At 42.4% G+C, this 25,596-nt stretch overlaps 1 protein-coding gene across 7 annotated transcripts in view; it reads right to left on the reverse strand.

Moving 5' to 3' along the window:
* The window catches only part of LOC113225608 (spectrin beta chain), a 67,718-nt gene that overhangs the window by 11,082 nt on the left and 31,040 nt on the right, over positions 1 to 25,596 (reverse strand). For 5 of the 7 annotated variants that reach the window (XM_026457951.1, XM_026457949.1, XM_026457947.1 and 2 more), the window contains exons 2-25: positions 13,021 to 13,194; positions 8,927 to 9,078; positions 8,198 to 8,371; positions 7,667 to 7,955; positions 6,728 to 6,899; positions 6,504 to 6,632; positions 6,207 to 6,419; positions 5,929 to 6,126; positions 5,723 to 5,852; positions 5,422 to 5,571; positions 5,108 to 5,247; positions 4,800 to 4,924; positions 4,602 to 4,732; positions 4,373 to 4,518; positions 3,765 to 4,139; positions 3,536 to 3,695; positions 3,270 to 3,408; positions 3,019 to 3,200; positions 2,834 to 2,948; positions 2,620 to 2,744; positions 2,260 to 2,450; positions 947 to 2,109; positions 641 to 771; positions 352 to 482 (exon numbers count right to left, since the gene is read on the reverse strand). In XM_026457951.1, coding sequence (XP_026313736.1) covers positions 352 to 482; positions 641 to 771; positions 947 to 2,109; positions 2,260 to 2,450; positions 2,620 to 2,744; positions 2,834 to 2,948; positions 3,019 to 3,200; positions 3,270 to 3,408; positions 3,536 to 3,695; positions 3,765 to 4,139; positions 4,373 to 4,518; positions 4,602 to 4,732; positions 4,800 to 4,924; positions 5,108 to 5,247; positions 5,422 to 5,571; positions 5,723 to 5,852; positions 5,929 to 6,126; positions 6,207 to 6,419; positions 6,504 to 6,632; positions 6,728 to 6,899; positions 7,667 to 7,955; positions 8,198 to 8,371; positions 8,927 to 9,078; positions 13,021 to 13,156 — 4,997 coding nt within the window. In that variant the 5' untranslated portion in view covers positions 13,157 to 13,194. The remainder of the gene's footprint in view (positions 1 to 351; positions 483 to 640; positions 772 to 946; positions 2,110 to 2,259; positions 2,451 to 2,619; positions 2,745 to 2,833; positions 2,949 to 3,018; positions 3,201 to 3,269; positions 3,409 to 3,535; positions 3,696 to 3,764; positions 4,140 to 4,372; positions 4,519 to 4,601; positions 4,733 to 4,799; positions 4,925 to 5,107; positions 5,248 to 5,421; positions 5,572 to 5,722; positions 5,853 to 5,928; positions 6,127 to 6,206; positions 6,420 to 6,503; positions 6,633 to 6,727; positions 6,900 to 7,666; positions 7,956 to 8,197; positions 8,372 to 8,926; positions 9,079 to 13,020; positions 13,195 to 25,596) is intronic. The other 2 variants (XM_026457948.1, XM_026457950.1) reach the window with 2 other exon arrangements.

A 25,596-nucleotide genomic window follows, 5' to 3' on the forward strand; every position in this document is an offset into this window, starting at 1 on the left:
AAGGCACGGGATAAATCTTCTCGCATGGCGACAGAGACGACCGACAAGGAGACGCACCAAAAAGAACAATACCCACTTTGGAAGCGTCCGATCGTATTAGTAATTACAGCAAACTAGTGGACTCATTTCACAAAAAATAACTGAATACCATGGTGACAAAACATCCTGACATTCAATAGACTTAATTATTAATAACCCCAAAAAGAAAATATTGCCTAAATCAACTTCCCTACAAATTCCCTAGTTGTTGTAGTTAAAAAAATATAAACTCAGTATAATTAGAACCTGTACTTGTGATTGAAGGAAAATTGGGCATTATTCTTTACTAGGAACTGAAGAAGTAATACTGACCTAAGAGGATGTTCCTCGCTGGTGAGTTGCCTAACCGTCTCTCCGAGCTGTCGGATGGTCTGCGCGTAATCGTCGACGGCTTGCTCCAGAACTTCGTGTTTCTTCATTAAATTCTGCGCCGAGATCTCATCCTATGCAAAAAAAGAATGTAATAATAAATTACAAAATTTTATCACTCTAACAACAATTATAGTACCATCGCAAATGATTATCTAAAAAATCTTCAACAAGCGATTGCAAAGTGCTATTAAAAAGGGCCCAAATCTATCTTTCTTATCTTTAATCTTACCTTGCCACGGTCTTCGACCATCATGTAAAGTTCCTGCTCGCTCATCCAGGCCTCAGCTTCGTTCGCGTCGAACATGTACTGGTGAGCTCTCTCCCATTGGGCCAGGTTGTTCTTGCGTTGTTCGATGGCGTCTGTCGCATTCAAGTAGGATCATGATTAACATATTTACGTATGGGTATACGGACAACCAGATTTGGAAAAATTTCAATAATAAATTTAGAACTAAACACGCAGTGTTTGGCCCAAATTTAGAGTATAAATTATTTTTTACCCGTGTTGTACTAAACGAGAAACGATGAGGCTCACCTTTAAGTTCTCGCCACCTCGCAGACAGTTCATCAATAAGCCTCTTGAACTCGGGCGAATCCTCATGGCCCTCATCAATCAGCTTCTGTCCATTGGAGATGACAGTCAGTATTCTCGGCTCGTGGTTGTCGGTCTCAGTCTTGAGCGACTGGTTCTTCTTTTGCAGCATTTGTACGTTGAACAGCGAGTTTCCGTAGTCAGTGCTGCTCGCCAGAGGCAACTTTTCATGGATCCAAAGTTTCTCATCCTCGACGTCGCGGCGGAATTGGAATGCCTCCTTCTTCTTGGCCAACTGGCGTTGACGATCGAGCAAAGGAGCTTTGAGCTGCTCGAACCTCTGTTCCACAGATTTTTTCTTTTCTTTGATCTCTTCAATCTTGTCAGGCACCGTCTTCTGCAGATACTCAGCCTGCGTTTCGAGTTCGGTAACCTGCTTCGCTTTCACAGCCATCTGAGTCTCGATCATCTGTTGCTTCTGCATGAGAATATTTACAGACGCCAGATCAGTGCCGGTGTCGGAGTTCTCGATTTGTTTCTCGAGTTCGTTCATCCACGAGTCAATGTCGTCGCAAGTTTGGTGTAAGAGGACCTCGCGGTTCGCGTCGAACAGACGCTCGCCCTTGTCCTTTGTAGTAGTTTGGAGGTTCTCGAACTGATCTTGGAGCTCGGCCATTTTGGGCGAGATGATTTCGACGAATTCGGGCTTCTGTTTCATCAGTTCCTCAGCAGCGTTCTGGACGGCGAATAGACGTTCTTTGTTAGCAGCAATTTCGGCCTCGAATGCCTGGTGGCGGGTCCATTTCGAGTGAATAGTCTTGGCATCGCGGTAGGTATCGTCCTCGGCGGTGACTTTCTTTTCCTGCACCCATTCGCCGAGTTCATCGCAGTCTTGTAGGAATTGATGGAGCTGTAGTTGATCTTGAAGCTTTTCCATGAGCTGCTGAGCCTTCTCCTTGTTGGCGTTGCGTCTCTGCTCAATACTGTCGGCTTTGCGTTGGATCTTGTCGGCGTCGAAATGGCGCTCTTCAACGAGGCGGTTGGCGAATTGCACCACGGAGTTGATTTTGTCGTCGTTGGCCTCCATCGTCGTGAGGAAGGCCTCGTGCTCCTTGATCAAGTTTTCGGCTTGCTCCAAGTTTGTTGGCGGCTCTGTCTTCGCTAACCTGAAAGAAAAACGAAATTATTTCTGCTCAATAAATGAAACGCTTTATTAATCGGAAATGGGATCTGGAAATTATTATCAAGACTTGCATAAGCAGCATTGAATAACGTTCATCGCGCGGTTACGTATTACAACATGACAGATTTTTTACCGATGTTCCTGATGCGACAGCAGCACTTCGGCCTGTCTGGCGTCGCGTTGTAAAAGCTGTAGCTCCAGGCTCTGCGTCAGCAGCTGCTGGCGGTTCTCCCACATCTGCTGTAGTTCAGCCCATCCCTCGCGAAGTGCCTTTAGGCGCTCGCGCAGGAACATGTACTGTGGGTCGTCTTGAGTGGACGGTTCCTGTACGGAACGATACGATAAGATGCAGATACGACTCGGAAAAAAGATACTAATAGTTTCAAGCATGAACTTGTCAAATTATCGCTTTTCAAGTTTTCTATTTAAAATTATCGCTGGTCTTTCCATATTATCGTTTACTGTACGCTGTTTGAAATATGAAAATACTCACGGCAGTGATCTTCTCGCCGTACTCCATCATCTTTGCGAACTCGTCGCGGTAGTTGTCGATCTCCTCCTTGATGGTCTGGTGCTGCGACAGCAGCTTCTCCGCCTCCGGCAGACTCGACGGCGTGTCTGAGAATACGTAAATATTGTGGTTATTTTCCAGTTCGCACAGAACACAGAGACCGGCCGCTGCAGCCTCCGAAGCGATCGACACTCACCTTCGGAAGCCACGTCGGTCTGCGTCTTGGTGAGCCAGGCCTGGAAGTGGTCGACGGAGCGCAGGAAGCGGTGCAGATCGCCCGCCTCCTCCAGCTTCGAGTCGCGTTCTTTGAGCTGCAAAAGCGCAGAAGATTCAGCGCGAGCCGGTCGCGAGGGCGCCTTCGCAGCGCAGCGCGGCACCGACCATCTGCGTGAGCTGGTCCCAGTTGTGCGTGATCTGCTGCACCCGCTCGCGGATGAGCTGCGCCTCTTCGGGGTGCGTGTCCTGGATGGCGCTGGCCTCGCTCTCCAGCGACGAGATGCGCGCCTGGATGGCGGCCAGGTCGCGCTCCATGCCCGACAGGCGCCGCTGCAGCGTCATCACGCCTGCAACCGGCGCGTCAGCTCAAGGTCGGCGCGGACGCGTCTGCGCCGACCTTGAGTCCCGCTACTGACCGTTCAGGTCCATCTCCAGGTTGTCGGTCTGCTGCAGGATCCTCTTCTTGTCTTCGATCCACGAGACGGTCTCGCGGCACTCGATGTGGAACGTCTGCACGCCCTGCGCCGATTTCAGCTCGTCCTTCTTCGACTCCGCCTGCGTGGTGCGCGTCGCGATTAGATCAAATTCGTCGTTTCAATACGCGGGAGCCAGATTAAACGTCGAACGGAGTATCGTCGGCCGCCTCGCGACTGAAAAATTGTAATCGCTCGGCGGAAGTCACCTTTTCCCTGAGCCTGGTCCAGGCGTTGTTGAGCGCCTGCTGCCGCTCCTGGATGGCCGGCGCCTGCGGGTGCTCCACGTGGATGAGCTGCCGCGCCAGCTGGTTGACCACGGCCACGCGCGACGCGTTCGCGTTCATCTCCTTGTCGAAGCCGTCGTACCTGCGCAGAGACGTCGGTGTCAGGTGGTGCTGGCGGCGCCGGTGCTGGTGCGCCGGCGGGGGCGGGCACCTGTGCTTCATGATCTCCACGTCGTCGATGTCCTTGGGCGGCAGCATGGTGTCCAGCATGCGGTCCTTCTCGGCGATCCACTGGTCGGCGGCGTCGGCCTCGGCCAGCAGCTTGAAGAGCGACAGCGCGTCCAGCAGCCGCTGCTTGCGCAGGCGCGCCAGCTCCACCAGCTCGCCGTGGCGCGCGTCGATGGCGGCCAGGCGCTCGCGCACCTCGGCGCTGTTGGCGTCCTCGGGGCTCAGCTCGCTGGCCTGCTGCTTGAGCTGCTGGATGACGTTGGCGTAGTTCTTCAGCTCGTCCGTCACGTCCTTGTGCTTCTTCAGCAGGCTCTGCACTTGCGCCTCGTCGACGCCCGTGTCCTCGGACGACACCAGTCTGGGGAACGGTCGAGTCATTTCCAGTCACTACAGCAGCTAGACACAAAGTATGATACGGTGCGACACTTTCACCGAACGCCCGTTCAAATAATTGTTTCAATTCCGATTAGATCTTTCTAGTGGCGACTGGCTAATAGATCGACAACACCGCTACTCTAGTTCTGTTACCCAATTCCCTACTTGTTTTTTAGAGTTCCGTAATCAAACTAAAATGAAAAAAAAAATATTAACCTGAGCGTATCAAGCATCCAGTTGTCGATGTCGTCAGCGTCAGCGAACAGCTGATGGTAGCGCACGGCGGCGTCCAGTCGGTGCTTGCGCAGCGACACCACGTCCAGTAGGTGGTTCCACTGAGACAGGATGTCCCGGAGTCGCTCCTGTCGAGCAGGTGTAGTTACACAGAGGTCTGGTACGAGTATAGTTCAGAGCACCAGACAGCAGGCAAGCGGGCGGGACCGACCTGGATGCGATCCGCGCCGAAGTGGCCCTGCGAGACCAGCTCGTCGCCGACGGCGGCCACGGCCATGAGCTGCGGCTCGTGCGCGTGCGCGCTGGCCTCCAGCGCGCGGTGCTTGGACACCAGCAAGTACACTGCAAACGGACTCTTGTTCACTGGGGTCAGGTCAGGATCCAACGGGGCCCACCGAGCGGCACTCACCCGTCGTCAGGTCGTGGCCGATGTCGTCTACGGAGACGATCTGTTCCTTCTCCTTGATCCAGTTCTCCTCGTCGGCCATGTCCCAGTAGAACTGCCACAGCTTGCGGCTGTCTTCCAGGCGCTTCCTGCACGACGCCAACGTTACATTTAACAGAACGAAAGCGCCACAGTTCGTTTACTGGCACACTGAACCCTCAAGATTTTAGAGAATTAAAAATTATCTTTTTATTGCGTTGAAACACTTCCCACAAAATGCTTCTACTGGCTTGTTTTCTAAGAAAGAACGTCCCCACAAGTACGGTCCTGACCTGCGCTCCACCGCCAGGTGCACGAGCTCGGCGTAGGCGTTCTCCAGCTGCTGGATGCGCTCGACCGTGATGGCCGGATCGCACGGCCGGTAGCCGCCCTCCTCCTGTTCCAGGAACCGCTGCGACTGGCCCACCACCACCTGCGAACGAGTTCATCGCGGATAAAACTCTACATCCTTAAAAATGTTAGTGTTTCATTCAATTTACCATAACTAACGGCCTTTTAAGGATTTTTTTCTAATTGCGCGCAGGTTGCGACGTTAATTACTATTAAAATAGCCAACTTGTAGTGTTCGTTAGCGGCAAAGACGCACCTTGACGCGTTCTCCTAGAACGTTGATGTCGGCCTCGACCAGCGCGTGCTTCTGCAGCAGGTCCTCGACGCCCATCAGGTGTTTGCCGTAGTCGTCCGTCAGCAGACGCAGCTTCATCTCTTCCATCGAGTCCAGGATGTACAGCATTTCCTGGGCGGCACGTAAAAGGGTTAACAGAAAACGGCACAGAGAATATCGTGGCGGTAGTTCTTTCGTTTGTCACGACGCGGGGAGAGAAGCCGACGAGTGAATCGGCGGCGTCGGCATCGACAGGAGTTGTTGCCGAGCAGTCCGCCAGTACCTGGAAGTTCTGCTGCAGCTGCAGCGAGAGCTCGAGGCGGGCGCGGCGCGCGCGCAGCAGCTCCAGCAGGTAGGCCCACAGGCGCAGCACGTTGTCGCGCCGCGCCGACACGCGCTCCATGTCGTGGTACCTGCCGGACCAGAGGGTCAGTGGGGGCGGCGGGGGCGGCTGGGGCGGCGGGAGGGGAGGGCGAGGGGCGGGCGCACCTCTCCGCCTGCAGCTCCGAGCACACGGCCACGACGGCCTGCACGCGCTCCTCGTACGCGAAGATGTCGGTCTCGATGGCCTCGTGCTTCTTGGCGGCCGCCTCCACCGCCGCCAGGTCGAAGCCGAAGTTGTCCTGGCTCACCAGGCGCTGGTTCTCCGACAGCCAGGTCTCGCGCATTTGCGCCTTGCGGTTGAACCTGCAACGAGTCCGCGTTCCCGTGAGAGGGGCCGCGAGGGCGAGGGGCAGGGGCCCCGGGCCGCGGCGGCCGCGCCGTACCTGGCGGCGAGCTGCTCCAGCTTCTCCTGGCGGATGAGCTCCTCGCGCAGCGCGAGCTCGCGCTCGTGCTCGGCCTTCTCGAGCCGCTCCCAGGCGCGGTTGATGTCGTGGATCATCTTGCCCTCCTTGGGCGTGTACGGCTTCTGGTTCGCGGCGCGCATGCGCGACTGCAGCGTGAACAGCAGCACTTCCAGGTTGCCTTTCTCCACGAACCTGTGAAAAATTGGACCGCGAGCGGTCATTGGAGCGCTAGGATTCATAAACTACTAATGTGCGAAACGGAGAACGTGCACTCACTTGGGCGGCTTTTCGACGGTGCGATAATTAGCGAACTGAATGAGCTGTTGGCGCACGCCTTCCAACGAGTTAGCGAACGTCCTGTCGCCCAGAGCGTCGATCGTGCGCTCGATCCACTGCAGAAGGTCGCTGGAATACAACGTTTCGATTACGGCTCTAGCTTAAAACAATACGACGATCTCCGATACAATAGTAAATACTCAACAACAATTATGAAACCTTACCTGGTGAGCGACTCGTATTCCTGCATCATTTTCTCGTTTTCCATGGCGATGCCGACGACCTTGCCGATCCTCTTGCCCTGCACGGTCTCCTGCTTCATCTTGCTGAAGTAGTGGTAGTACGTCACCACGTACGTGATGATCGACTTCTCGTCGGGATGGTCCACGGCGATGTCTGACGAGCAAATAATTGAAAAAATACATGACGGTACAGAATCGAAAATAGAACTGAAGCGTCTACAATTGACCTCTTTTACTCGTACATTTAATATCAAACCATTGTTCGACACATAGAGAGAGCGCGCCGGGGTCGGCTGTAACATGTTGGCACGCAGAAACGCACGTTGCCTAGATCCGTTAAAGTTATACTTCCAATCTTCGCAGAAGACAATCTACGGCTTACGCGTTCAGTACAAGTCGTTGCGTTGGAGTTGCAACGGTGCTGCAGCCGTTGTTAAAAGGAGGGCTGCCTTGACGATAAGCCGTATCTATTGCAGTATAAATGGCATTTTCCGCGCTGTGCCTGATCGAATCAACTGTCCGATCATGTTACAATGTACAAGACTGCACTCAGAATTGAAATAATGCTTTTCTTGTCTTTATTTTTTTTATTGGCCCCACTCATGGAAAACCCGTAACACGAGTGCCATGGATATACACATGGACAGCCACAAATTACACCCAAACTCACGAGAGAAATAAATATAGGCCATACAAATATTTCTCCCGGTCCGGAAATCGAACCCGAAAGAGGCAATTAATAATTTTATAAATGTCTTGATGGGACTTTGAATATTATTATGGACCATACGATCTGAAATAAATGATTTAAATTGGGAACATGTTTTTAGTACACACATCAAAAGTGTCTAGGAATCAAACAATCTTCTGCCAATTAATGACTATCAGGATGTGTGTACTTCAGTTGTGATATTCCCTCACCTTCGGCATCCAACAATTTTGTAAGTCCAAGTTTTTCCTCTGCAACGTTGAAGGCATTATTTAAGTTATGTATAGGGTTGCTCCTGTGAAGCTTCTCAAACTGAATGAGATCAGGTCTGTGTTTGTGAATGATGGCGTTGAAGGCCAATCCGTCTCGCCACGAGGTGGTGAAGTTGCGGACGTTCACGTTATTGTAGCCGGCTGTCTTCATTTGACACCATAACAGCAGGGCGTCTTTTGCGGATTTTGTTTCCTTGTTATCTGTCTCTTCGATAGTGATGTCTTGAATCTGGAATTAAATGTTTGTTTTATGTTAGGCAAAGTTAAACAGACAAAGTTCATTGTTGAACATATTCGAAATTAAGATTAACTCATATATCTGGGACAATCATTAATATCATAAAGTAAAAGATTTTTAACGAATTTGATTCTATGCAACTGGTAGTGCAACACATTGTGATCTAATAAGTGAATTTAGTAAAGTTCCCTTTTGTGCTTCACTAAGACGCTCAATACTTTTGCTTCACTTACCTGGAAGCGCAGAATAATGGTCCAAATGAGTCCGAGATTTAACCTCGGGTTTCCGTCCACGATGTCATGAGAGCCCATGTTCTCTAAGTGTACGCGCTGTTCTCGCAGGAACTGCAGCGCCTTGTCTACGTTTTCCAGGCAATGAATTCGCATCTTGCCTTTCGTTGGACGAGGCTAAAGACAATAAGAAAATTATATGCGTATTAACATTACATTTTAATGGAAATCCCTTCTAGTGAATTGTAAAATCGTGGCAATCGATTGTCCGTCAAGGTCACATTCTTTCGACTTTTGCAATGTGGTAAACGAACTAAATTTTATTGAAATTGCACGTCAAAACCAGGGTGTAAAATATATTTTTTTCTTTTTCAAATTCCAAGGTAAGTAACCATCATCATCAACCCGTACGTTCCACTGCTGGGAACGGCTTTCCTCTCAGGCGAGGGTTTAGGCTGTAGGCCACCACGCCGGCCCGATGCGGGTTGAGGACTTGACACGTTATTTGTGTACCTTCTTCGTCGTACAAGTTTCATCACGATGTTTTCCTTCACCGAAAAGCTCAAGGTCAATTTCAAATTAAATTTCGCAATTAAATTCCGAAAAACTCAGAAGTGCGAGCCCAGATTCGAACCCATGTCCTCCGCTTGAGAGGCGGTAGGTGAAATCGTTAGGCTACCATGCTTGTCTTTGTCTTTTTAATTAATAATGTTAGGTATAACAAATAGTTACCAGTCTCTCTCCAGAGAGGACCTCGAGAAGTTTGATGAGCATCTTGCCATCCCTCATGTCCACATAGAGATCGCCGATGCGGCACCCCACGCGCACCAAATGTGAGTTCACCCATTTTTGAAAAGTCTTCTTCTGTACACTCTCTCGTTCGTCTGTGAACCACGACATACCATTTTAATACATTTTTGGTTACATTTTGATCTTTGTATATTCATCAAAGTGTATTATAATTGTTGCTAAAAATAACAGTACCGTAAGAGTTAAACAATTAAGATATATCCATTTCATGTATTTAAAAAATTATTTCGTTCATATATAAATGATACACGGTGGTTTAAACTTAGTCTATGAGATCTCATCTATCAATTAATATTTTAGTTCAAATGTGATCGAGCAGTTGTAAAATAAAGTCCAACAATTATCGGACCTGAAAGGCCATTGAAAAAATGCACATAATACACAGTACTCATATCAGTAGAGAGAAAGATCAAAAGAAATGTTAACACAATAACCGCCAGTGTGGTCGACCGCGGCGCGGGGACCAGATCGGCGGCGCTTCTGACCGCCAGTCGTCCGCTGGCGAACACATCGCGGTCAGTCCTGGCTCTGAAGCGTATTGGGTTCGGAAAACAATATGTGTCATTTGAGATGGATATTAAATTACGTATTACGTACGCACGCTTTAGAGCGTAAAGCACCGGTCAAGTATTGCCCAGAGACAGTTCTTAATGAGGACTGATCATTGTGTTTATATCAGATTAATTATTAATTATTGGCCAGATTAACCATGACTGGAGCGTGAAATATTAGCCAAAAACAATTACTTCGAGCTACCATAAATAGGATGACAAAGTTTGTAAAATCCGTTCTATAATTTAAAACAAATATAAACAATCGCAAGAATTCTAGGAAAGTTCCTCTTTCCTTCCTTCATTGTTCCTTGGATCTTTTATAAAATCTGTACCTCATTATTTTGGTATAAAGAATATAAGGAAACTTACTAAAATTATGTATGTGTGTTGGTGCGCTATTCCGATTAAATGCATAAAAACTTTCATATTTTATCGAGAAGAAATTAGATCGCACGGAGTGACCTCGTAAAACGTCGAGTTTTACGATGTGTTAAGCAAGCAAACACTTGTATCTAACAAAATGCATCACTCGCAGTGCGGTAATAATGTATCGTTAATCGTTCTCCCATAAGGAAAACTTAAGTAAGGCACATGAGCAAAATTGTATCCCATAAATAACTTAACAATGGTTCCTACATCCTGTGAAGTCACTGACAGTATATTTTACGATATATATTATTTTTTCTTTAAGCAAATTGAATTCCTTTTAAATAAAAGCAACATGAAACTGACTTTCTAACTGAAATAAAAATAGATAAACTGATGGCTAACTCTTTATGTCAATAAAGAATTCACTCTAACCAAGTCACAATTTAAGATGAAACATGAGGTACCACAAAACACTAACCTCTCAGCTCAGTCACAACTTTGTCATAATATACTTCCAAGCCGGGCACCTCAATGTCCACACCCTTCTTAATCAAATCGTAGCACTCGGAGGTGGCCATGTTGAGGCAGACATATCACTAACACTGACTGCAAATCCCTTCCCGGCGAAAGAGGAAGGAATTAGAGCGTCAAAACTTGACTGGACGCTCAACAAGGATATTCGATATCACTGGTACAGAGTTTGTCAACCTTGGGCTTGTTTAACTAAGTAACTACAGTTTTCTTTGTGGCAATACAAGAACAAATACAAAGCTATCGTATATGTTGCTCATACAAAGGAATCAGTAGAAAATATTGCAATCGTATCTAAGTCTCGTAAATATCATGTTCATATACGTGCGTGTAATATCGTGTGCACTACTATAGGTAGGTTAACAAGAAACTTTTTTTTTATTTGAAGTTTTATCCAAAACACCACAAAATCTTCTCCATGTTAATTTATGAACACTTTTAATCGCACAGTAATTAATGTAATCTACAGTTGAAATTTATTCCTCAAAACGTGTTGGTAACTAAGAAATAAGCAATCAAAAAGAACGCGTCTTTACGATTGATAAACTGATTCGTGGAGTAGGGCGAGTGGGCAGATAACGTGTTTACATCACTGATAGTGATAAAGCCACTGTGTTAAGACAAGCGTATTTCGGTTTATACATTGAAGACACGACTGATAATTTAGCCCTTGGCGGATGGTTTAACCTGGCCTAGTGAAGATTACTATTCATGATAGATAATAAACATTAAGCTCCAGAAATAACCTGTCGGTAAATAAATATTTTTCTTTATTATGTATTTTTTCCAATATCCTTTACAAAAGAAAATAACTGCTTGAAATAATGTTGTATTATTGGAAATACTTGATCAACATCAAAACCCACATAGCACTGCCGGACCCGAGCCTCATTTAAGGAGTGTTTAGGCTACAGCCTGTCAAGCCGCTGCCGCAGGCCAACGCTCCGGTTGGGGCCTGGGCACGTTTTCCAAAGATTATGAATTTTCTTCAACTTGCAGGTATCATCATGTTTTTTCTTTTACCGTCAGTGAGAGATATTGCTACTAAACATTCACAAATGCACGTAACTTACAAATTGAATTAAAAACTTTATTTTATATATACATAAATATAAAAATGTTTACAATATATGGTATGTATGTATTTTATGTAAACGGAAACTGTGCTGTGTGTGTATGTGTCACACGGCAAACATTTGATAATTCACATACATAAATAAGTTATGGATGTATTATTAAATAATTATCCACGTCTAAGTGAGCAATGCCACGACCTCTGACTCGTCTTATCATGTGTGTACAAATTGTGGTCTATAATGGTAATATAATAAATAGATCTTAGTAATCAAACTTTTATACGAGAGATTTATTAGCCAGGGCATCAATATCGATGATGTATTCAACATTTGACGTAAAAGTATTATTTATTAGTGGAGCAAATTAGTCATGTGTTGTTCTGTCGATATCATTATAAATGAAACCATAATAAATGAATAAATTATTTACAATTATAAGTGTAGTTATATGACTGTATCCATACAGTTTTGAATAAATGGACCGCAGGGGTCAATAGTGTTGTAAATGTGAATTGCCGGAAATAAAACCCCAGTATTGCCATATTATATCTCATCCTTATTAAATAAAGTGACGTGATTCGAGAAATGACTTTTGGGAAACTGTCAAAATAGACTGAAATGAAACTATTCTTTTCGGATCGAAAACAAATCAACATTTCGCGCCCTTGACAGATCAGACGGTGACACGGTTGTTGCAATATGTTGTAAAATCGTCGACCAAATCGTGACTAGTCTAATACTAATTGTAGCAGTAGAGGTTTTTGTGAAAGAGTTCGTCCAGGGAGGTACTGCCACCTTACCCATTTCTGCCGCCAAGCAGTAAGGTGAGCATTATTGCGTTTCGCAGGGTAAGAAGTGTGGTGGTGAAATTAGAAGCACAACAGGGTGACGGGCGCAGTAGCAGTGCCACTTAGATCTCTAAGATTTAAAGCTCTGAGCGGCACTGCAACTGTTATGGACGGGCGTGACGCTTACCACCAGCCGCGCACGACTTGTTCGTCCCGTGACTTGATATCACAAAAAACTGGTTGGAAACCACTATATTTCTCACCATAGTTACACAACTCATTAATTTAAATACCTTAGTTTTAATTTACCAAAGTACATTCCAATTCACGCTACATACGTTTTGCAAAATATTTTAAGTATATGAATTTTTACGAAAGAAAATTAATTAATTAAAAGGAAATTGGAAATAAATTAAAACATTTCATTGAGTAGTACAGCCGTCTGCTTGGGAATTTTTTATTTGTTTGAAAGTACAATACAAATAGACGCGATACAGATCAGAAAAAAGATTTCATTTCCAATTTCACCGTCAATAACTCACGCGACACCAGTCATCCTTGGGCTGGAGTTAAATGTAACAAATTTACATGTCGTAGTGAAAACCGACATATTAGTCAGTTATAAAAAAATATTAATTTTTGAATTGTGCCACTTTATTATTGAATGTGTGAATGTGTAAGTGATAAAAAAAGAATACCTGCTAGCGCCTTGATGCGCGATCGTTCGAAAAGCCTCGACGACGAGTTGCCGCCGTCGTACTCGAAGTCATCGATGATCTCCTGGCCGTGGCCAATGGACGGGTCCCACCTGGAGACCGATATGTCGGTCGTCATCTTGACCGACGATGCCTTACCACGCCACGCTCAAAGATCTGCAACATACAATAGCTACAATTAATTCCCTATACATAATAAGCAGAGAACCGAATAGTCCAAAATGTACCATATATCTCTATACTTCAAGGAAGTAATATGCATCGAATGGATAATACCTTCCTCAGAAATCTATCCATACTTTTAGTATGACTAACAATTACTTTAGAAAAATAGTTTTGTAATCAATGCATAGTTATAAAAAAGTCAGTGCTGCCTAGTGAAGACACGGTTGCTGGTTTCGGCAACCGAAAACAGCAATTTTCTTTAATTATTGCCTGTTTGTCTTCTTATGTGTTTGGGCACGCTAATCCCACTGTGGACGGTGGCTGGACCATATTGGATGTAGTTTTCGGGTAAGTATTAAGATAAACTTGGAATAACATTTAGGGCCAGCGCAAACCGGCAGACGGAAAGGCAGGGGACATAAAATTTACCAATGTTTATATGCCACTTCCATTGAAAAAAATAATTTCAATGCTCTGAGACCGACCTCGGAGTTATGCAACGCATTTCTCTCTGCGGTAATAGCATGCTAGAGTATACCACGCCAGGAGGCGCCGGATCCACCAGCACATGCCGGAATCCATCGATATGCGCCGGAGTTTGCCTGAACGCGCCGGTGACTTTTCGCAAGTAGAATCGGTATCAAATCCGAGCGACTGGTGGTATGTCGATGGATAAAGCGACATTTCGGCAGACCCTGCTGTACGCTGGTGGACGCTCGCGGTATCGTAAGAGATATAACTGCATTAGTGTGCGCTGGCGGGCATAAGATCCTCTTCGATGCTATCCTCCGCCGCCCGCCGATTTGCGTTGGCCCTTAGCGTGTGTTTGATAAGATATGTCAATTTTAAAATGTGTGCGAGACATTTTAAATCTGACGCGCCGAACGTGACGTGTGCACAAGCCGGAATGAAGTTATGGAGAAATCCATGGCGCCGATCAAACGATAAAATCGGTGTATCCATAATGCTCCCCAGAAATTTAAGCCCACCAAAAAAGTGTAACGGCACCAGATTTAAAGTGACAAATATACAACGAAACGTGACACAAGTAGAGATCTTAATAGGGCGTGGTACAGGTTAAAAATGCGCAGGGTTAGACGCTGAGAGTGCCCGCTGTGAACCTCAGTATAAGCTGCTTTTCGTTCGGCCAGAACTATGTGGCGCCGTCGCGTGTTCGCAACTCAACAAATCTGTGTGCGTTAATACCCGTTGGCTGTATGTCCAACATTGTATATAGGTATAGAAGTATTACTGAGAGGTATAGTTATGTAGTAATAATCAACCAGAAACTAGCCAGAAACTTTCATTTTATATAATTATAGGACACATAAGCAATACATGTTTGCGCGCATGTAATCGTAGGCCATAAATGTAGATAAATCTGTTTTTTAGATAGTTGTTTCGAAAGCACTTTAGGTCCCAAAGCGCCCTAACTTGAGCTCAATAATCATAAATGTGCCCAAGTCCTTCGAGATTGCATAGCATGGACTGATAAGCAGAAAAGTAGGTGAATTATTCCTTCAATTTGGGTCACGTTGCGGCGCAGCTTAATAAAAACTGAATTGCAAGGCGATATTATTGAAACGATAGTACGCACTTCAAGACACTTTTCGAAAGCTTAAAAATAGAAAATAATCCGATAATCCATGAAGCCATTTCGGAACCGTAACACAATCCTCTCAATTACCTTGATATTTCACTCTGCACAAGCTTAACAATTTTAAATTTTAAAATAACGTGTAAGAGTTATTTTATATAACAAATGTACTGAAATAGCAGCTAAAACAACATTGAAATTGCATGAATGGTATACTAAAGTGGTTTATTATTGGCGGAATGACATCATGCCGGTGTAAGATAAGAGTAAAGATAAGATAGTGGTCAGTATCATATTTATGAGAACAACAATTAAGCCACGCCAAAATTATTGTGTTATTATCAATAACCGTTATGGAGCGACTTGAAATGAATGCAAGACTCGTAAATTTGTGGTGTGATCGACCATGTAGAGCTGCCATGACCGGGTCGGGCTGAAAATCAGAGTTGAAATAATTACAAACTGATTTCAACATTTTCCTGAGCTCGTGTCCGTCACACACATACCTACCTATTCTTATTTAATTTTGATTTAATTGTTTTTATTTTGATTTATTTTAATTATTACTATTAATTAATTTTGTAATTGTATAAAAAACTTTTTTTTTCTCATTTCTGGAAATATTTTTTTTTTTGTTATGTGCGAGGAAATAAATGGTTTAAATCAATCACAAATGAAATTTTTTAAAGCAAAAGACAATCTGTTTCATGTGAAAATTGTGCTTACTCTATTATTTTATCGTGTTCAGTGTGAGAACATTATTTATTACATATTTTATATTATTTAGGTGTTGATATATCTGTCCTTAAATTAATATCGAACATTACAATTACTTTATTACCTCCTAAACGTCATCCATCTGACAAGATGACAGACAGCTGAGTCACTAATGTGGCCTGAACAATGGACAAGGGCGAATACTTCGCAAGGACGACTGGCTACTAGATACTTTATCTAAAAGGTGTTTGTCATTAGTAAATTATAATGGAAGACTTATCCGATACATGAACCGATGATTCAGATTCAGATTAATGTATTTTTCACATATGCACTACATGTCAAAGTATAAGAAATTATATTGAGATAACCAACCAAACATGAAAATTATAAGAAAAATACAAAATAATTAGAAAATTCACTAAATAATATTGTTTTCATTCAATTACATACACATATCATTCTCCATCAAGGGTCGTCATAAGTTGATAACAATTATACAAGAGTATGTCAATGTGGTAAAAATTAGAATAAAATAGAAAATACTCAATATCGTTACAATTTTAGGTCCATAAATTCATTTACAGAGTATAAAGGATTTTTGGCGAAAAGGTCTATCAGCCGGCGCCTAAATGTTTCGTCAGATGGTTCACGTCTGAGAGTGTCGGGTAGACGCTCATAGTAAGTAGGTCCGATGACACGCAGGTTTTTCTCTGCAAGTGCCATGCGTCGGGGGACTGTTCTCAAATGACCGGTACGGCGGAGTGGGATGCCAGAAACATTTATAGTACTAAATGAAGAAAGACTATTTCTGATTGGGCGTCTTGGGGGCTCCACCTACATCTTGGAGCCCAAGCTAACCTCACCTGCAAGTGGTGCGCCTGCTGATAGAAGGACGAGGCTCTAGCGAGGGGTTTTCCCTTTCGGGGGTTGGGAGGTCAGACGGCAGTCGCTCCCGTAAAAACCAACACCGCCACATCAACTTATGGAAGTCAACAGAAGGATATGGCATAGGGATAGGGCGCCGCCGCAAAACGGCGCGCAGGAGCCTCGCCCGACTTCTGTGGCAAGTGGACTAGGGCTACCGTGTCAAGGGTGGGCACGGTTATAGCGGACCCCGGGCTTCGCAGCAACACTGCTGAGGACGCAACCGGGACAACGCTCAGATGAGAGAGAGAGAAGAAAGACTATTTCTAACGTACTTTATAATTTCGTATATGTGAAGTGAGTGGTGCGTCATTATGAGAATATGGGAGTCGCCACACCGAGCTGGTTAGAAAAAGCTTTAAGAGCTAACAACAATAGAGCCCGCTGCGTCTGACACTAACCGGGGATTTGCACTAATGGACCTTATTGCCATTCGGGTTGGCGATTGCAGAAGAGGTATCCTAGAACACGCTTCGGTCCTTTTCCTCATAAATGATCATCACTACTGATAGGTTACTGAACACGGTAGGACTTTTCAAGACAGTAACAAAGTCGGAAATAATTTTTATCCCCTTTCGATAATATAGTAATTCGTCAACATTATTGCAACTTAACATCTAAAGTCATCCTAAAAATACAACTGTACCTACTGGGTTACATTTTTCGATTTTAACTTTGATATCTGTCTAACATTGGGTAATGTAAATTTCACACAATTCGCACCTCTCATGGAAGAATAGCATAAGTGGAGTTATGTCAAACATGTTTATTGCTCCATTAGACACAGAAAAATCTTAACTCACATCCTCTCCATTTCATGTAAGTCTATCTACAATATTAATTGTAGAGGATGTGGGTTATATTTTTCTGTATCCAAAGGAACAATAAACGTGTTCCACTTATGCCGTTCTCCCATGAGGGGTGCGAATTGATTTTCTCTCATTAAGAGGTAGAGTATGAATTTCAAACCAATCTACCTTTGAGTTAGCACTGTTCACATCATCACATCGACATTGGTGCCTTCAACTTTAAATAATAATAATGTCTGAACACAATTTGTATTAATTAAACCTAACGTTGTTTCGTTAAAATTGAGTGACGCTGACGTCTTAAAATGTACTCGTGTGGCAAGTGTCAACAAGGATAACAAAAAGCCACGGGCCGTTATGTTAAACTGAGAAGTGTGCGGTGTTGTGACGAATTGTACTCGGCGGTAGCTCGTTTCAATAAATAGAAGAAGAAGAAGAAAGTTAGTTCATCTGTCTATGTATCTGAACACCTCTCACCCGCAAACAAGGCGCTACACCCGCTGCTAGGGCTTAAGCCAAATAACTCTCATATAAGTTTGTTCGGGTGAGAAATGGTCGGATTTTTATTCGCAAAAATGAAATGGAACTTTATTCTTGTATAGAATAACGAAGTATTGGAACGCTTACAGTAGACAGATATTTTATCGTATCAAGGGATGCTCCACATCCACAAATCTGTGAACTTATGTACATTTCACAAATGAGACTTTTAATAGATGGGTGCAGGTGGACTCATTGTACACTGACTTTTCAAAGGCTCTGTCAAAAAATGCTCCATCTCCGAATCCATGGCTGCCTTCTGCGATGGTTTAAGTCATACCTCGCAAATCGCACTCAGTTGGTAGCGGTATATGGCTATAATTCTCTCCCTCTTGTGTCTACTTCCGGAATTCCTCAAGAATCTAATTTGGGACCGCTACTTTTCGTCGTATTTATTAACGATCTTTTGGAATTATTATAATTGTATCGCTTACGCCGACGATCTGAAAATCTACCATGAAATTTTCAGTACTGCTGACTGCACTTTATTACAAACAAAATACTGACCGCCTGCATAAATGGTGTATCATCAACAATATGTCACTGAATATAGACAAGTGTCATCTAATTACTTTTACAAAAAATAAGAATCCTGTGAGCTATTCGTATGTTGCTGATGATGTAACATTAGTTCGTCAATCAAAAGTGAAGGGTCTCGGGATTGTGCTGGATTCTAAATTAAGTTTTACTTCACATTACGATTATGTAATTGCCACAGTAAATAAAACACTTGGATTTATTTTTATAACGGTAAAGCCATTCAAGAAGCCGGAGAGCATTTTGTTACTACATTTTACTTTGATTAGGAGTGTATTAGAGTATAATTCGGTGGTGTGGTCCCCTTTCTACCATATTCACATTGATAGAATTGAAGTTGTCCAAAGACGTTTTCTCCGGCACTTAAGTTCCAAATTTGGTATGAGACGTAAGTTGCCCCCATAAGAGGATAAGTTGAAGCAATTTAGTCTCTGTACGCTGCCGTTACGGCGTGTCGTTAATGATCTTATCACCATGTATAAAATAGTTAATGCAAAATGGGACACATGTGAAATGTTGAGCCACTTCTCTTTGAAGATTGGAAGTAAACGTACACAAAGAATGTTTCACGAGGCATGTTGTACTAATAACGTTACCTACAATGAACCTCTATTCCGTATGTATCGAGTTTATAACGAAATTAACAAAGACAGGAGTTTAGACATATATTTTCAAAGTTATCCCGCATTTCTAAAATTTTGCAATCTCAAGATAACGCAATAGTAATTTTTAGACCGTTACTTTCGTTTGATTTCGTTTAAGTTTAATTTGAATTGGTTACTTAAGTTATAATTTATTAATTGTAGTTACCTCCAATCGTAATGTATTATATTTGTTTAATTATTATTATTTTTAGCCCTGTTCAATAATATGACAGAGCTGTGCGTAGCTGTTAGTGGAATGCATTATTCTATATTTTATTCTATATTCTATATATTTTTAATTTAGCAATATTAATTTTTATTAGCAATATAAATTTGTATTCTGTAGCTGTGCCAATAAATAAAACTTTCATAAGATTTGTTAGGGTCTCGCATTTTTAAACACAGGAAATGAAAAATTTTTTCATATCTAAATCGCTGATGACCACTGAGACCGCTGAGACCATGTGACCTGTAAAGGGCCTAAACGTTGGTTAATCTGAAAAAAAAAAACAAATTTAGCGAAGCGAAAAAGCTAAACATTTCAAATTAGTCTACTCTCAGATGAGTCCATTCGACTGATCTAGCTAGTCGCAGCATGCCTAAATCTAGTCTGAAGTCTCGTTCAATTAGTACCTTATTAGCTCACAGTTTGAACGTCTCGCGAGTCGTCTCTAAACGTCCCCCTTCACAGACGTCCATTAACGTCGCTAAATGACTTGGAAATTACGACGCCAATTATTATAACTAACAATGCTGTGTTGTACGAGCCGTGTGCAGGTGGAAAGATCAGCTGTGTAACTTAACTAAATTTTACAATAACACTTTGGGATACGACAGTACTTGGACACAATTTAAATTTTATAACAAATATTTCTTTACTTATTTAGCTTTGCTATTATTTTGTCTGCATTGACCCACGTCGGCTTTGAGTTTAACTTCTCAAACATTTTATTCAAGAGTCGTTTTCGGGTCGAGACCTGGTATCCCCTATAATACAAGCTTTAGCATAATTTAGGGACAGTCTAGATCACATCATTAAATATTAAGTTTCGTGTTCTTGACTTGGTATCAGTCTTTTTAATCACGTATAAAACATATTTTCATTACCTCGACGTTTCGGACGTATTGCAACGTCCATGATCTCAAAGGGATTGAAAAGGCGAGTGTTAGTATCTTCTAGCCGTGAGAGTTTTCTAACTACCCGCACTTGATCTTCGTTATTTATTTGCGCAATATGTCCGAAACGTCAAGGTAATTAAAATATGCTGAATAAATATGAAAATAATGAAAGTTTAAATAACATTATTTTTCATTTTTTTATATCGTGAGTTGTTACTGTAAATTTTGTTACCTCAGCATTGTGCGAGTTTGCCACCTGGAGTTTCCGCGCAATCTGTTAGTGCGGGTTGGAGACTGCACACGTTTTTCTGAGGTTGTGAACCTTCTTCGACCGACGTGCAGGTTTCATCGCGGTTCTGATTTGGTTATTGGTTATGATTTGAAAGTAGACATTGGCCACGCCGCCTGGGGGAAATTGAACCGACGACCACATACGAGGCAAGCGTTTCTCCAACTAGGTTATCGCTGCTTTTTTTTTCGAATATATGTACGAGTATATGTGCTCCGCGGGAATCGTTTCGTATTAAGCACAGTAATGGCTCCACATAATGGTAATTATAGGCTATGAACTCGATATAGTGTATTTGCGATGAGAGCGTGAATATTGGGTAACTGAATTACTAGAGCAGAAATCGAGTCGGAAAAGTATTCCTCTTATTGTCTATTATGCTTAATACACGTACATGCATATATATATAATGCGTAGAGCGTTGGTAGTTAAGAAGGCAAAGTTTAATTTCTAAGTAGGTACATGTTTAGTAGCTATACCTCTTACTAACAGTGGTGTGATACATCGTGACGCAACTCGCAAAGTCAAACGTTCACCACCTTTCAAAGACCTGAAAAATCTCCAACCCCGAAACCCGAAACCCTTAAAGAAGACCTGTGCCTCGTAGTGATGATGATCGAGTTTAGTTTACCAAACATTGTCGTATTTAAACGATAAAAAAAGAGAAAGGTTCTCAAAACAAGAATTTGGAATCAGAATAGCATGGAAGACCAGATTTGTAAAGTTGCAGACGATGATTTAAATTTTCTCTTCAGAGGAGGTTGGTGCTCAGTTGTGGTACGTATAAGGGACGGTGCTAACGAAAAGTTGTTGTGGGTATTTAAGACCCAAAATCGTGAGACGCAAAATTGGCAGTTACTTTACAGATTGTTATTAAAGCTGTACCTATAAATTTTTACAAGCCAATCCCGCGATTGTTTTGCACATTCTAGTAATTGGTATTTCATACGATATTCCTGCGTTGCGTACATTCTACGTGTTTTTTGTATTTACCAATACCAGTGTGGGTGAAGTTGTAGTAGTTTAAAACTAACGTTTCGCTTCTGTAGTTTGAAAGACTACCGTGTGATTCAAACGTAAGAATATTGTTTGTTGAATAATAACGCGCCAAAAAAACACACCAATTAGATGGTCAAACTAGGAAATTCCTTGTACTGTATGGGTAAGATAGCAACGAAATTAACTCTAGGGCAGACCAGAATTTTAGAAAAGCTTGTGCCCCAAATGGGTCCTATCCTGCCGAGACTCGAATACCCATTGTGCTAACCGTTGGATCACCGAAGTCGTTATCTTAAACGACATGTGGCTTAAGTTGGTGATATAGTTATTTACAGAATTAACTTGATTAAAGGTCTCTAACTTTTATACATTTAAAAATCTACTTAATGTAGGCGCCTTGCTTTAATAACCCGCATTTTTCGCAAATTGTCCTACCAGTAATGGAACCGTTGAGCCAACGATGTCATTTAATGACTTGTAATGACAAGAAAATTGACCTATTATTTATCTCGTCGTATTTGGATAAACATTTAGAGCCATTGAAAATTGGAGTACACAAATAAAGCACCAACACGCTCGTTACCACGCGAAGAATGGTTTACTGATTTGTTACCTACAATTTCGACCGTACAAACCAGAGCTATAGCAATAAATAATTGTTTGTCTGTGACCTTCGTTCATAATGGACAGACTTTGATGAAGGCCTCGCCGTATAATAGACACCTACGTTTAGTAGTTTTTAGGTGAATAAAGCAAACATCATTGCCATCCGATGTAGCAACTGTGGTAACGGCCAAAATGTATATTAATTAATTAGGAATATAACTCGTATCGAATAATCTTCACTTAATGGGAAAATAGTTACTTCTCAATTAAAAGATCCAGCATGCATTATGACATTAAATTCAAAATTACGAACATTCGATGTGAATGTTTAGTACACTTCCCGTTAACGGTGAAGGAAAACATAGTGACGAAACCTAAAATTTCGAAGAAGGTTTATAACTTCTGGAAAACGTGAACAGCTTCAGCCTGCATTGGGCCAGTGTAGCGGTTCACGGTCGAAGTCAGTAATATACATATTTTTTAAGGCATATTCTCTGCGTGGCAGACCAGCATGGTGCCTCTTCGGCCACAGAGGCAGTAAGGATTAAAACCTCGAAGGAGCACAAAAACCTGACAGAACAATTTTCTATTGAAGCGTACAGAAGTTGTAAATTTGCTATGAAAGCACTCGCACTTAACATCGAAAGACATAAAGAGAGGTTACTAGTAAATAACAGAAACAAAAACATAAAGGCTGATACACAGAATAAAGAAAACAACAAACGATGAAGTACTAAATATTGCTAACTTACATGACGCCGTACCAAACAATGATGTCATCAAAAACAAACAGCAGAAGACGTAAATGGCCAAGCAACAACGATTGTCCCGAACTCACTTTCCATGACACGAATGCTCCCATTTACATAGCAAATATATAGTTTATTTATAGACCAGTAGATCTCGATGTAAGTGAATCATCCGAATGTTCACCCATATTATAGCAATTCTCGGAAGTTTCACACAAGAAAATCGATTTTATCAAGATAAACGATTACGGAAGCTTCGTACAACCTGTTATACTAAGCGGAGTAGAGTTTCAATTAGGCATAGTACTCTACTGCTAGGGATAAGACTATGTTATAAAGCAAAAATTTGTATTACACATTGTTCCTATAAATAAGTTATCCAGAAAAGCAAAACGCGATACATGGTTTGCTGTATTCTATTACAAGAAATAATTATAACTATTTTATTAAAAAAAAGAACTCAAATTTCGTGGAATTACATCTATTTGCCACGTTTTATTGAGATCGATTACCGGAAAGTGCACGGAACCGGTTTCATCCCGTAGTTTGTCAATCTTAGAGGTGGAATATACAGTCGAATTAATTCCAAAATGGTAAAGTAACCAGCCAAAAACCTGTCAACGCAAATTAAGGTCGTAAATCATTAGAAATAAGCATGCATATGTTTCAAAGATAGAAGCTGAATACACGCCAAATGACAATGAAAATACAAAGGCTCACTAATAGTTATTTCCATATATTAAAGTAATAATAAGCCTTTAACACCGATACGAACGAAAGACGTAACAAAAGTCGGCTAAAGCTGGTATATCGAATAAGCAAGGCGCGGGCATTGACCTCTGGTAAGTAGACATGGCGGCGATACCATGGACTGGCATTAACAACCATGATTACACCATGAATATATATAGACGTGTTAGGTACATAGCTGTGAAACACTAAGCCTACAATATGTTAATAACATCGGTACTCAAGGTAACTGTACCTCAAGAGATAACTCCTATTTTGCACGTAATGTTTTTTGGACGACGAATTGAATAAAAATTAAAAGTAAATAAAACATCAAAAGAAAACAATCAAATCAATTATAAGCTATAGCGCAAAAAAGTTGTTGTCAAGCATCAAAATTTCAACATTAATGGCGTCTCTTCCCTTGAACCTTCATGCGTAAAACGACGGCATTCATACCGTGGGCTTTGAACTAACGTTGAAAGGTCGACGAAAACACATTCGAGACATAAGGTGGTATAAATAAATAACGAAGACCACAGACCACATAAAGACGTTACGTTTCATGACGCCTGATAACATTAATTGTAACGAATAAGATGCTTAGTTACCGAACTATGAAGTTTTGGTACGCAATAACAATTAATACTCTCCTTTAATCTAAACATCTTATGCTATTACTTTCTGGCGCTTTATGGAACTTAAACAGAACTTTTAGTGAATATTCCTAAACTTGTAAAACGGCCTACAGGCGTTCCAAGATCCCTAACGCCCCCTTCGTTTGCCAAATGACTAGACGTCACGCTACGTCCATTATGAGGGGACATATTTGTCATACATAATAAGCATTTGATATGCTCCCTTTATGGTTCACGGATATCCTGATTCCTACTACAGTACTTGACTCGTACATTTTAATACAAACCATTTGATAATATGGAAGACAATTCTGGAGATACTTGTAAAGAACCCGACGGTCACGACTCAGGTTAAGAACTGGTTTCGTAAGTCGCAAAAACCGCCAGTTAGAGAGTTTAGCTAACAAAGCCATCTCAATACTGGCAAATAAAAATGGAAGAAGTCGGCGCACGGTTACGAGCTGTTATTATCTTAGTTTATGTAATGTTAGGTGTGTTTCACCATCGAAAAAATATTATAATGCAGCGTGAGATTCAGAAAGTGTTTACGTCAAATAGATATTAATTTACAAAATCAACATTACTAGGCTCCATGTTTTCCGTTATGATTTTCCGTGGAAATAAGCTCTCCTACCACAAAATCATGAAACAGGGCAACTGTAAGGTCGAGCTGGTACAAAAAGTCAACAAAAATATTTATAAGTATTATAAGTCATTAAAAACTGTAACGGACCATAAAACAAGAGCTCCCTGTGAAAGAGTTCGTCCAGGGAAGTACTCAACCATATCTATCTCTGCCGCCAAGCATTAATGCAATGCGTTCCAGTTTGGAAGGGTAACGTTGGTGGTGAAATTACAGGCACATTGGACTTGTCAACTTTGTCTCAGGGTGACGGACACAGTGGCAATGCACCTCAGGTCTTTGAAATTTAAAGCTCTCGAGTGCAACTGTTACGGGTTGGCGTGTCGTTTGACACCAGGCGCACGACTTGTGCGTCCTGTCATTTACTATCATTAAAAAATCACCAGATAGCGTTATTATTAGTTTCATAAAAACTATAGCGTTTTGTCGCTGTTTGTGACGTAGCATTTTATTCTTTTTAAATACCACTCGTGTATAATAAATTGAAGGAACGAACACTTTTAACCGCACTAAAAACAGGCCACGTGACTTAGTAAGCTTTTGCAACAGTTGAAATACAAGTACAGTCCTCGGCGTAAAACCTCGCAACCGAGAAAGGTAATCGACATAAATTTATTATCACCTCCATCTGTCCCATTCAGGACAGGATGCATGATTTCAATCACCGTAATGTTCAGGCAAAGAACCTTAAAAACCTTCGAGTAAAGTGTGTTTTAGTATGGCTCGTGCACGCAACGGTATTTTTTCACTACGGACGCGTCTCGTCACAGTACACCGCGTACCGACCACATTCAACCTGCCAAGTTCTAGTGCCGCATTTCTGGCCGCAGTTGCCTTTGTTTGTTTTTGT

The sequence above is a fragment of the Hyposmocoma kahamanoa genome, unplaced genomic scaffold, assembly GCF_003589595.1.
Source record: "Hyposmocoma kahamanoa isolate Upper Pololo Valley unplaced genomic scaffold, ASM358959v1 168, whole genome shotgun sequence".
NCBI classification, from domain to species: domain Eukaryota; kingdom Metazoa; phylum Arthropoda; class Insecta; order Lepidoptera; family Cosmopterigidae; genus Hyposmocoma; species Hyposmocoma kahamanoa.